The following is a 14,266-nucleotide window of genomic DNA, read 5'->3' on the forward strand; positions in this document are numbered from 1 at the left end:
AGCCACTTTAACTAATCATATTAACATATACATTAAAAGAACATGCTAACATTATGGGAAATTAGCTTAAAATCTTCTCCAGAGTGAGACAGGAAGATAGATACCAGTTTCCTCTATATGTGTTTAGTAGAAAGCTATCTGGCAGCACGTTAGCCTAGCTTAGCACAATGAATGGAAGTACACAGTACTGGTTATCCTTGGTTGTTGGCCAACTAAGAACTGTCCCAGAGTTTAAGCTAGGCTAATCAGTACCAGGGGTGTTGAAATGCTATATTTGTAAAAATCTGGGCAAATACACAATCGTGAGAGGCACAGAAACAGGTTTCCTGAAAGAAAAATGAAATAGCTGCTCATTTGGAAAGGTTATCATGTATTATTTTACTTCTGTTAGTGTACCAAATAAAATGGCACCAGTGAAGTTGTGTCACCTTGGGTGATATCGATATCTGGTCTGACCCATGGACTAACTGGCTTTGGTCTAGTTAGTTTCTTAGTAATAATGCCCTTCTAATTTAAGGTTCACAATCACCTCACACAATGAAATAGTATGGGTATATTATACATTTCCTGAATCTTTACAGTCCTGTGAGTATTCCAGTTTTTGTGTTTTGTGTCCCTGATATTCCTAGATGCCACAGGGCTAAAAGAAAGTATATAGTTTAGGCGAACATTGCAGAAAGATGTGTGTTATTGACGGGTTGAAGAGCTCAAGTGACCTCTATATTTGTGAGAAATATCCACAACAGGGCTTGAATGAAAGCTAAGAAGGTCCCCTTTAAAATGATACCAAAGACAATATTATAGAACATTGAAAAATGTCCTGACCATGAGGCTAAACCAGGATATGCACCAGCGTCTAAAATGCAATTTACTTTAGGGGGTGGTTAACTTCATGAGCTGATAACTGTGATACAGCTGCCACTCAGGAATGGTTATCATACCAAAATATCATCTACAGACATGGATCCTTTCAAAAATTATAAGTAAGTTTTGCCACCTTGAGTGTACCGAAATAGGAAATTTTGGGCTCTGGCCCATGGACTAATTCATTTCAACGAAATCTTCCTACACCAGCAGCATCTAGCGTTGAAGTGACACATGTTTACTTGATGAGCCACAACTTATCAGAACACTTCCCAGGCGTTAACGCTCCTATAGTGTTTTCTAAGGAAAAAATGTGTTTTCAGGTTCAGCAGCACAGTGTTAAAGCATTTCATATTTGACTGGCATCAGCGGACCCTTCCTGGTTATGTTACAGATGGCACTAGACAAGTCATTCAACTTGCCGCTCTGCTTCTGTATGCCAGTGTGTGTTCAGCTTCTTGGCCACCATGACTGCCAACTTCTAGACTCCTGTTGACATTTCTAGTACCTCAAGCAGTGTTCTCTCTCATCTTAAATGCTCGACTAAAGGCTGAGTTTACTGGCACATCACAGGCAATGCTCTGTTACTGTCCTTATCACTAACATCCCAGAATGTGTTATTCCCACTTGCGGATGCTGAATTCATAGAGTGTTTCCACATGTGGGAGCTTGATAGCTGCCTACTCACATTCTAATCAGTGCACTGTTGTGTGGGCCTTTTGTTTCTGTAAGATCAGACTTTTTTGTATCTTTGTTAAAGTACTGGTAGACATTACACTGTGCAGCTGATCTACACAGGCTCTTGATATACAATGTAGATATTTAAGGCACCCACCTAGACTGGTTTCTTGAAGCCATTAAGCAAAACAGAGAAATTAATTTACTTCTTTGCAGTTGTGAAAATATCCCTTGATCTCCAAAGAGTTCCCAGTTTAGGTTTTTATTTCTACAATTTTCACTGAAATAGATACAGAAATAATGTTTTATTAAATAGATTTGGGGAAAGGGTAGACTAAGAACATTACTGAACCGTATGTAAATATCTGTTAGAATTTAGTTGTGTGATGTGCATTACAGCGAAAAATTAAGTTATATTATTACCCTTAAGGCGCGCTCAACTAACTATGCTGTGCTGCTATGTACACGTGGATACTCAAATATACTTTCTCCATTTTTATGTGAGTTACTTGAAACTTAGCAGAATGTTTTCTTTATTAATGGAATTGTAAGAGGCCTACAGTTTATTTTTGCTTCTTTTCTGCCTGCAGTTATGTTGGTTTGCTATAAATCAGGTAAAACATCTATAGACACAACTTCGGTAACACTTTATAACTACACAAATGAAGTTAAGTATTAGTAACGACTGAATTCATCATTTGTAAAGCATTTGTAAAGCAAGACATGACCAATGGTTAGTGAGTGTGTTAATAGATGTTTTATAAATACTTATTAATACTGCAATTCACGATTAATTCATGCAAAAATCTATTTCTAAATAGTTTGTTAATCATGTACTTACACTTTCTAAAGGATCTTATGATCCTTTACTCTTTTGTGAGTGTCAAGGTACTGCTGGCCTTTCAATCTCATTTGTAAATGCTGTGTAAGGCATAGATAGTCCTCACTTTAGATGAGGTCATACAAAATACTTAACAACCAGTAACTACCTGAATTAATCATGAATTGCAGAATTAACAAGTATTTATAAAACATCTATTAACACACTAACCAACCATTGGTGCATGTCTTGCTTTACAAATAATGAATTCAGTAGTTACTAATACTTAACTAATGCTTCATTTATGTAGTTATTATAGTGTTAACCACAACTTCAAGGTTCTATGAAATGGCATTTATGTCTTCGTTAACTTGCACGTTTAGACTTTTATCTGAATGAAACAGAATGGTCAGGTAGGATTTTGTGAGGGCAGGGAGATTCAGGGGTGCCACCAGGGATTTTGCACCCCTATAAAGAATATGAGCGCCCATTTATTTATTTAATTAAGCAAATAATTATTTTATTATTTTCCTGACTTCTCTAAACATTAAACCCCTTCCTCTACCTTCATCCCATGCTACCAGCTTGCCTAGAATTTTTTTTTCTTCTAGAAAACATGATGTGCAGCACAATGATAGCTTGCACACAGCAGGCGGATCGAACTCAACTGTTAGCGGAAAACTGAGATGTGGACTAAACCATTTAGGGGGAGGAAGGGTCAGTGTTCAAAACAGATGCTGTCAACTGGATTTTTTTTTTTTTTACAAACAAACCATTACAATGTACGTTTTAAATCATTATGTCATTTTAATAACACTTCTAAAGAATGACTGATTTTTCAAAACTTTTTTTTTCAACATTTTTCAAGCACCGTTGTGGCGCCCCCTCTAGTCTGGCGCCCTTAGAATCGTCATAACATTATACCCACTTACGGCGCCACTGGGGAGATTAACTTGAAAAAGCAAACAATGGCCGGACAGTTTCATAAGAAGGCGGATTTCAATATGCTCTTGACTACTTTCAATTATTAGAAGATCACTTGTCTTCTCCCACACTGATTTAAATGTAAATTAAGTGCAGAAAGAGGCAACAAGTATTATACAGGTCTAAATTAAGTGCATACAAAAAACATAACAAAAATATTTTATGAGACATTTAAGAAGTCCAAAAATTTTAGAATAACAAGGACCCTTTTAAAAATGTATGCGCCCTATCAAAGGCAGTGCCAGTCTGAACAGGCAAACAACCAACACAGTAAAAAAAAAGAAGTATATATATATATATATATATACATATATGTGTGTGTGTGTGTGTATATATGTGTGTGTGTGTATATATATGTATACATGTGCATATATATATATATATATATATATATACACACACACACACACACACACACACACACACACATATCTCACAGGGTAAAGAGTATCCCGTGATTTAGGTCACACTTACCTGTTAGAAAAATTTAATCTACAGTATTTGAATTCACATGTGGTTGAATGCTTACAATTATCATTCAGTACTAGATTCAACTGTAGCATAACAATTGTTTGTAACCTCAGAGCAAGCATTAAGCAATCTGCCATGCAAGAGGTCTTTTGATATCCTATGTCTTCAAATGCATTAACATGCTTTAAAAGAAATAAATAATTCTGTCAGATAAGTTACCAGTTCTTGCACTATTCAAAATAGACATGGAAATGTCCAAGATGGGCCTTGGACCTGTGACATGATGAGGGGGAAAAAAACAAAAGCAAAAAAACAGTGCCACTGTGTACAAAATGTATCAGATTTTCATTGTCTGGAGGTGAGTGAGCACCATTTGACATGCATGGTGGTACACCCTTGGCAAAATAAAGATAAAAAAAAAACAAACAAAAAAAACGTTCCTGCAGAGGTAAAAGAGGTGGGAGGGAGAAGTATAGACTCAGATCTGTCTTATGAATAAATAGCCTTTCCATAAATGTGCAACATGTCCAGTAAATAAAAACTTTTTTTTTTATAAATATGTTTCACTTTAAATGGTATATATCCGTGAAAGAGGTGGTTTCACGGATATATGCCAAGTCCAGTTGCACTTGATTCAATTCCTTTGGCTAACCATGACCTGGATGAATGAGAACATTCACAGACACGTTTGTTCGGGACCAAGTTTGGTAGACAGTGGTGATGTAAATCAATATGATGTGATTGGCTGAAGCCCATTGATGACAACACACAGTGGCTTCAGAAAGTATTCAGACCCCTTCACTTTTTGTACACGTTGTTTTTTGTCGATTTAATTATAAATGGATAAAAGTGCCATTTTGTCCATCAACCTACACTCAATAACCCATAATGACAAAAGAGAAAACAAATCCTCTCATTGCTGTGGCACTCCGGATTGTGGCCAGGCGCATCCTGTTTGCTTTAATTATCTTTGAGATGTGTGTACAACTAGACTGGACTACACCTGTGGCAAACTGAATTTACTGGACATATTTTATAAAGGCACACACCAGTATATGTAAGGTCCCACAACTCACAATGCACGTCAGGCCAAAAACCAACCAATGAGGTCCAAGTAACTCTCTATAGACCGTGATAAAATTGTGGCGAGGCATAGGTCAGGGCAAGGGTACAAAACCATTTCTAGAGCTTTGAGTGTTCACAGTAGCACACACTGAAAAAAATGTGTTGGAGTTACTTAAAAGATTAAGGCAACATTTTGCATGCAACTTTTTGAGTAAATCCAACTTCAGAAGATTTTAAGTACACAGAACCAGAGAACCTTTGTTGACAATGCACAAATTAATGAGGTTCACTCAACAGTCTTACTTAAGAAAATCCATTATGCCAACTTAAGAGTTGAAACTACTAAATGTATTTCATTCATTGACAATGAATTAATTGAGTTGTGCCAACTTTTAATTTTAATTTGCTAATACTTTTCATTTTATGTACTTAGAACCAACGATCTGGAAACTTGCATACACAGACACACTGACAATTTGTATGAAATTAATATTGTTCTTTTTATTTGAGCACAGCACTGTCCTTTCTAGTTCAGGTCTTCAGGACAAACCCTTGTTTGTCCTGAAGGGTGAGGATAAACAAAATCCAAAAATGAACTGTCAGGATAAACAAAATCCAAAAATTAACTATCACATACGCTCACTGGCCACTTTATTAGGTACACCTTGCTAGTACCGGGTTGGACCCCCTTTTGCCTTCAGAACTGCCTTAATCCTTCGTGGCGTAGATTCAACAAGGTACTGGAAACATTCCTCAGAGATTTTGGTCCATATTGACATGATAGCATCACGCAGTTGCTGCAGATTTGTCGGCTGCACATCCATAATGCGAATCTCCCGGTCCACCACATCCCGAAGGTGCTCTATTGGATTGAGATCTGGTGACTGTGGAGGCCATTTGAGTACAGTGAACTCATTGTTATGTTCAAGAAACCAGTCTGAGATGATTCGAGCTTTATGACATGGCACGTTATCCTGCTGGAAGTAGCCACCAGAAGATGGGAACACTGTGGTCATAAAGGGATGGACATGGTCAGCAACAATACTCAGGTAGGCTGTGGCGTTGACACGATGCTCAATTGGTACTAGGGGCCCAAAGTGTGCCAAGAAAATATCCCCCACACCATTACACCACCACCACCAGCCTGAACCGTTGATACAAGGCAGGATGGATCCATGCTTTCATGTTGTTGACGCCAAATTCTGACCCTACCATCCGAATGTCGCAGCAGAAATCGAGACTCATCAGACCAGGCAACGTTTTTCCAATCTTCTATTGTCCAATTTTGGTGAGCCTGTGCGAATTGTAGCCTCAGTTTCCTGTTCTTAGCTGACAGGAGTGGCACCCGGTGTGGTCTTCTGCTGCTATAGCCCATCTGCCTCAAGGTTCGACGTGCTGTGCGTTCAGAGATGCTCTTCTGCATACCTCGGTTGTAATGAGTGGTTATTTGAGTTACTGTTGCCTTTCTATCAGCTCGAACCAGTCTGGCCATTCTCCTGACATCAACAAGGCATTTTCGCCCACAGAACTGCCGCTCACTGGATATTTTCTCTTTTTCGGACCATTCTCTATAAACCCTAGAGATGGTTGTGCGTGAAAATCCCAGTAGATCAGCAGTTTCTGAAATACTCAGACCAGCCCGTCTGGCACCAACAACCATGCCACGTTCAAAGTCACTTAAATCACCTTTCTTCCCCATTCTGATGCTCGGTTTGAACTGCAGCAGATCATCTTGACCATGTCTACATGCCTAAATGCATTGAGTTGCTCATGTGATTGGCTGATTAGAAATTTGCGTTAACGAGCAGTTGGACAGGTGTGCCTAATAAAGTGGCCGGTGAGTGTATATATCCTGTATATCCTGAAAATACTTCCACACAGGAGCAACTTTGACCGGCTAACCACTGATCCAGTCTGCTCAGTGCTTGGGACCTACACATCCAGAGGAAATACCTGAGTAAATTCAAACAAGGCAGGCCATCTTTGCGTAAGGTCCTCTATGGCTGGGCAGTGCTCCACTATCTCCTGCCTCTGGTAGGAAAAGGTTCTTGCCATCTTCTCATTGATGATCTTCCAGTTGTCCTTTTTGAACTTGCTAAGGAGTTCCACATGCTATTTTTCAAAAGTCTGTTTAGATTCTCCAGTTGGGAGAAGGGGGAGGTAGTTTAGCTAAGCTTTTCATGGCTTTTTAATTGCAGCAGGTCTCTTATTTTTGGCTGAGATGACAGTAAGTTCTGGACAACCTAGGCATCTCAGTTTTGACCTGTAGTTTCCACTCTTGTACTTCAGTCTTCTTTGCCAGCCATGGATTCTGGAGAACAATCCTGATTCCTTCAGGCAAGAATGCTTTTGGAATAATGCCTCTGCAACATAGCAGATCTGCTCACTGGTTGGATATAATAATAATAATAATAATAATAATAATAAATCAAACTTATAGCGCTTTTCTTACACGCAAAGTCGCTTTACAATAAACGGCAGTGAAACAAGACAACAGCAGGTCTCTTATTTTTGGCTGAGTTAACAGGAAGTTCTGGACAACCTAGGCATCTCAGTTTTGACCTGTAGTTTCCACTCTTGTACTTCAGTCTTCTTTGCCAGCCATGGAATCTGGAGAACAATCCTGATTCCTTCAGGAAAGAATGCTTTTGGATTAATGCCTCTGCAACATTGCAGATCTGCTCACTGGTTGGATATAATAATAATAAATCAAACTTATATAGCGCTTTTCTAACACGCAAAGTCGCTTTACAATAAACGGCAGTGAAACAAGACAACAGATAAACATAACACAGACATACAGGGGTGGATGGGAAGGGGGCTACGAGAGGGAGAAACGGCAGCCTAACACAACGCCAGCAGTACTCTCCGACTTAAACAGATGCAAAAGGGGATATACACAGTCCTGGTAAATTTTCTCTGTCAGTTTTTCCAAGATTGTCAGATTTAACACTTGGTTTGTTCAGAAGGTTTCTAGTACATTACAAAGAAGATGTGTTGTATTTTATTGCGCGGACTTGTTGCTGCACCAGTATAATTCCTAAAACCACTAAAATATTGCTTTACCTGACTTGTTATAAGGGTAATAAATAACTTTTCTAACTAATCTAGGTCACTACATGGACAGTAACTAACGGTTACAACCTAATACCATATGGCTTACCTTACAAATTACATGTAAGCAAAAAATTGATATACAATACATTAATTAATAAAAATGTTTCTTACCATCAACCAAACATTTACTTTCGTCCGCCATGTTTCTGCATATATGATGTCACAAGTAGTTGGCAAGTCATGTACCAAAATTTTCACTGACTTTCCAGGTTGTTGTTCCCAATCGGGAACATATTTTTCCGATTATTGTGACACCTCGTGAATGCACGATAAGTTAACTTAACATTAGCTTTTACCGCCTAGCAAGGAAAATACAAGCTAGCTAATGTTAGCTAGCGAAAGGCAGCACGGTGGCCCAGTGGCTAGCATTGTTGCCTCACAGCAGAGGGTCCTGGGTTCGAACCCCTGGCTATCCCAGGTCCTTTCTGTGTGGAGTTTGCATGTTCTCCCCATGTCTGTGTGGGTTTCCCCCGGGTGCTCCGGTTTCTTCCCACCATCAAAAGACATGCATGTTAGGGTTAATACTCCTGCCTGTACCCCTGACCAAGGCAATGGAAAGAAGAACTGGAGTTGGTCCCCAGACACTGCAGCTGCCCACTGCTCCTATACAATAGAATGGGTTAAATGCAGAGAACAAATTTCATTGCAACCTGTACAATGACAAAAGTAAAGTGGTTTTCTTTCTTTTTTAACTTATTGCCTTTCATATTTTCAACTTCACTCTAAATGGGGATGATCACATTTATCAGTCCAATACGTTATGTGAGTTAATGTACTCTGTTACAAACAAAAGAACGTTTTCTATGCAATCACAGTTAATTTCCCAGCTAGGATAACTAGCTAATGTTAGATGGTTGTCCAGCTAATTAGTTTCAGCCAGTTGCTAGTTAGCTACCAAGCTTGGAAGTTGTAACATTACTAGCAATACAAATTGCAATATCACAAATGTATTCGGCGTGGTAACATTCACTAAACTTGACAACTCAACGAATTATCGAACTTTTGTTGCATTTAAAGATAGTTTACCTTTAAAAACTTGAGATATTCACAGTAGCAGACACTCGCTGCTTCAGTAATTAGCGAGAAAGTGTCGCATGGTTCGCATGCATTCCTACTTCAAAAACTGTTTGGTATACTCAAAATTAACTTAATGTTTACATAACTTATAATTCTTTCCTTTTATGCACTCATACAAGCTATGCACACAAATAATAGCTTGTGCTGCACAAACTACAACATCTTAAGGCGCTATATACACAACACTCAGCATCAGTATCTCACAGCAAAACAAAACAAATCTCCCCCCTCACTTTGCATTCTTAGCTATTCAGTTATTTCACATTCTCGGCTATTTCAGTGGTTGGAATATTGATTTTTATAGTTATTTTATTAACTTTAGTAACGTATTCAGCTTGGAAAGGAGATTTTTCTTCGATCTGCTGAGTGACCTAAATCCATGTAATGTAATTATTAGCTTGCTAGCTAACCTGCCAACACTAGCTACCACACATGCATTAACATGAACTAACATACACGCGCGGCCGGACCGGTTTCCAAAATAAAGGAACAGAGAAATATGGATTACACCACACACAGAGGGAGTGCAACTTCATTCTCTGCTCAGGACGTCACTTCTCCACTATCTCTTTACATACCAAATAATTGTCTGCTGCTATATCAATTTTCTAAATCTCATATACAACACCTTTAAGTAAAGTTAAAAACAACCTTCTGAGTAGAAGCTATTGGTTTTCATGAGTAATGCTTGTTGAGCGAACAAATTGGACTCAATAATTTTTCAATGGAAGTTTGGAATCACCAGCACCTTTTCTCAAGTTGGCCACCCAGCCAAACTGAGGAACCGGATAAGAAGGGGGCCAGGAAGGTGACCAAGAACCCAACAATCACTCTAACAGAGCTTTGGAAGTCCTCTACAGAGATGGGAGAACCTGCTGGAAAGACGACCATCTCAGCAGCACTCCATCACTCAGACCTTTATGGTAGAATGCCTAGACGGAAGCCACCCTTGAATGGAAGGCATATGACAGCCCATTTTGAGTTTGCCAAAAAGCATTTAAAGGACTCAGAACATGAGGAAAAAGATTCCCTGGTCTGATGAGACAAAAATTTAATTCTTGGGGGGAAACTCCAAGCACTGTCTGGCAAACATCAGGCACTGCTCATCACCTAGCTAATACCATCCCTACAGTGAAGCATGGTTGTGGCAGCGTCATGCTATGGGGGGTGCTTCTCAGTGGCAGTGACAGGGAGATTGGTCAGAATTGAATGAAGAATGAATGCAGCCAAATACAGAGGGGTCCTTGACGAAAACCTACTCGAGCGCACGACCTCAGACTGGGGTGACAGTTCACCTCTGAGAACAACGACCCGAAGCATCCAGCCAAGACAATGCTCGAGTGCCATTGGGAGAAGTCTTTGACTGTCCATGAGTGACCCATCCAAAGCCCAGACTTAAACTCCATAGAACATCTGTGGAGAGACCTTAAGATGGTAGCTCAGGGGACGCCCCGGTGGCTCACCTGGTACAGCACGTACCACATAAGGCTGAGTCCTTACCGCAGCGGTTTGGATTCGAATCCGGCCCGGGCCCTTGGCTGTATGTCATCCCCTCTCTCTCTCTCCCCTGCATTTCCTGTCTCTCTCTACTGTCACTGTTAAAATAAAGCAGAAAATGCCAGCAAAAAAAAAAAAAGCTTAAAAAAAAGGCAGTTCACAGACGCTTCCCATCCAATCTGATGGAGCTTGAGAGGATCTGCCAGGAAAAATGGGGGAAAATGCCCAAATCAAGGTGTACAAAGCTTGTAGAGACCTATCCAAGAAGACTTGAAGCTACTATAATTGCCATCAAAGGGGCTTCTACAAAGTAATAAGAACTAATAATAACAATGGATTACATTTATATAGTGCTTTATCTTGACACCCAATATGCTTCACAGTGAAGGGGAGAAACTCATCCCAACCACCACCGATGTGTAGCACCTGCCTGGGTGATGCACGGCAGCCATTTTGTGTCAGAACGCTCACCACACATCAGCTTGAGGTGGAGATGGAGGGAATCATTGAATGAATTACATGGGAGAATGATTAGGTGGCCAGATGGAGAGAGCCAGGTTGGGAATTTTTGCCAGGACATAATTGACAGAATTAGGGGTCTGAATACTTATATAAATGAGATTTTAGTTTGTAATCTTAAATAAATTTGCAAAAATTTCTAAAAACATGTTTTCACTTTGTTACTATGAGTTGAATGTAGATTGATGGGCAAAAATGGCAACTTTATCCATTTAAAATTAAGTCTTCAACACAATTAAGTGTGCAACTAGAAGAGTACACTTAAGAGTGCAGATCCCCAACCGGGCCTATCTGCCCTTCTCGGTGCTTGGACTTGGTGACAAACCATGACTTTTTTTGCCTCCCGGGCGAAGGGAAAATACAAAAGGGGCACTGCCTGCGTATCTCCCCTTCTCTGGTGCTCGGACTTGGGCGAAAAACCAGCTGATGAGTTAGCACTCAATTGCAGTGTAAAACAGGTTTTTCAAAGGTTTTGAATCACTGCAACCATGAGAGGTCAAGTCAAGTCAATTTTATTTGTAGAGCCCAATATCACAAATTACAAATTTTCCCCAGGGGGCTTTACAGCAACACAACATCCTGTCATTAGACCCTCGCATCACATAATGAACAACTCCCTAAAAAAAAAAAAATATATGTTGAGGATGCCAAGCAGTGTCCAGACGTCACTGGAACAGCCCAGGACCTGAGCCATGCAACCAGCATCACCCTCTTTACTGAAGGTTCTTGATAATACAGTCATAACTGTGAAAAAAAAATTATTAGGCTGACAGGCCCAGTAGTATGCGAGATTAGCAGTGGACTAGGGGTTACACGAGTACATAATTTTACAACTAGAGTACTCCTTTCTGGAAAAACTCGAGTTCTTGAGTAGTTGTGGGGGGGGGGGTCCATGCAGGAGGTGTGTTGCATCAATTAAAAGACTATGCAACTATGATGGGGTTGGTGTCTCAGCACATAGAGCAAAGCATAAAATTAATGATATGATATGAAGATAACACTTGGTCTTAACTTACGCAATAGTCAAGTATGGATGATACCGATGATATTTTAATGTTGTTACCAACATTGTTTAGTAGCCCAAGATAGAAAGTTCAGTCAATAAAGTGGGTTTTTTCCCCACTCAGAGTTCTTAGTGTGTTTAGATAGTGTTTTTTTTTTTTTTAAATTTGGTGTCTTCTTTCGCCATCTTTCCTCTTGTTTACCTGTTGTTTATGCTAACTGGAAAGTGAGTGCGTGCAAGATGAGCGGACAGATACATGCACACATGAAGAGAAAAGCAGTTGTTTTCCTGCTATCATAAGACTTTTGCGCAGCGTCCAAGTTGATTGAATGGGAAATATGGAGGAAAAACAAGTTTTTAATATGCAGCGCTCAATCTAAAAAAAAAAATCTGGCTAATAAAACCGTTTGGCTTGTCAGTCTGTGGATGCAGAGCCTCTTAGGTGAACCCTCACACATGCGCACAGTTGACTTTACATCAGACAGCAAAAGAGAACAGCGTTGGTTGATCAAACTAGACAGTGAATGAAGAGGGAGTGGCAATAGCGAGAAAAAATATTTTACAAAGTTTTTTAATCATTACAACCATGAGAGGTTCTTCATCATACCGTCATAACGGCAAACAAAATATTTAAGGCTGATAGGTCCATTAGTTTGCGAGATTAGCCGTGGACACACACGCAAGCGCGCGCACCCCCCCCCCAGGCTATTCGCCTGATGGGAATAAAAATTGAAGGGGTCTGAATACCTGAATACTTTCTGAAGCCACTGTATGTCTCTTTTCTGTGCTTTTTGCAGAGAAATTTCTCAAAAAAAAAAAAAAGCCAACTCAAAGCATTCCCGTTCCCAGATTTTACAATTCCGAACCAGAAATGCAAAAACAATATGCTTTCACATTTTGTTTTTGTTAAAAGAAATGCATTGATTCACTTATTTGTGGATAGTACATTTAAGTCTGAATTAAAATGCTGCTGAGGCAGTGTTCATATTTGAGAAGTCTTCATCACTTGCCATTAAAAAGGAGAAATTTCAAAATCAAAGCAGTAAATAAATGCCCACAGACCTATAGATTTAGGTTTTGAATAAAAATGAAATATTGGAAATGACAATTTCTTGTTTTGAATATGGTCTTAGCCCATTGGGGATTTGCAGGCAGTAAAACAGGTATACCGAGTTCTTCATATTTACAGGAGAGGTTGCACATTTGCGGATTGTGAATTGTTTATAAAGTCCTATGGGACTGATCTGACTCCATTGAGAAGGGGTGGTTCGGGGGGGGGGGGGAGAGGAAAGAGCAGAGGACTTGGAGACCATCTCATTGGTTGGATCAGTTGAGTAGTGTGTACCTGCACTGAGCCCCCATGCCTGTCCGCTGCCAGGTGGGAGGTCAGATAGGAGGAGTTTGCCTGGCGACTGGGCTGCACCTCCCATGCTCCTCGTCGGTCAGAGGCTGCTGTCTGCTCAGGGGGGTGACGGTTGGTGGTGGAAGGGAAGGTGGGTGAGGGAAGGGGTGATGGAATGAGTGGGTTAGGTGAGATGAGCAGTTGGGTGTGCAAGGCCAGGTTATCATGCAAAAGCAGCATGAGAAATAAAAAGAAAATTACAAAATAAAAGAGTGAATCAAATTCAAAGCAAGGCTCAAGCCAGGAAGCTGGGCCAGTGACTAGTGGGCTCAAGTCATGGTTTGCTTCTACTTTTCCCATGCATCCACTGCCCCCCCCTCCATTACCAACCTTTGAAAGGTACAATGTTCCTTTGACAATGGTTCATTAACTAAAAATCTTATATAGTGTACCATTTCAAAACAGACTATTTTACCAACTTAATTCCTACTTCCTATGCAGTCTACATTAACTGTTTTTGCCAATACTATTATTTCTGCTATTCATTACCTTTGAGCAATTGCATCTAACAATAATGAAATACATTGTCCTGACAGTGATATATTAAAGACAAAAGGCTTGAATTAATTTCTTTAAGTACTGGATATTTCATCCCACAAGCATTGTTGTTTTTTGCTTTTTTTAGACAAGCTCTGAAGCACTGCATGCTAAATATGCTTTACTTGGGGAGGGAAGTGGGATACTACTCATTTTAGAATCACAAGTCTTTAGAGCTTTAAGGTTAGTCTCTCTCACTAGCTGGACCAGTTCAAAAACGTAACCAAGAGAC

The 14,266-nt window shown here is 39.9% G+C and overlaps 1 protein-coding gene across 1 annotated transcript in view; it reads right to left on the bottom strand.

Moving 5' to 3' along the window:
- csnk1g1 (casein kinase 1, gamma 1) overlaps nucleotides 1-14,266 on the bottom strand; it is a 67,155-nt gene that overhangs the window by 9,143 nt on the left and 43,746 nt on the right. The window contains exon 11 of the mRNA XM_056278121.1: nucleotides 13,441-13,551. Within this exon, the coding sequence (XP_056134096.1) occupies nucleotides 13,441-13,551 (111 nt within the window). The remainder of the gene's footprint in view (nucleotides 1-13,440; nucleotides 13,552-14,266) is intronic.

Source organism: Lampris incognitus, chromosome 4 (genome assembly GCF_029633865.1).
Source record: "Lampris incognitus isolate fLamInc1 chromosome 4, fLamInc1.hap2, whole genome shotgun sequence".
NCBI lineage: Eukaryota > Metazoa > Chordata > Actinopteri > Lampriformes > Lampridae > Lampris > Lampris incognitus.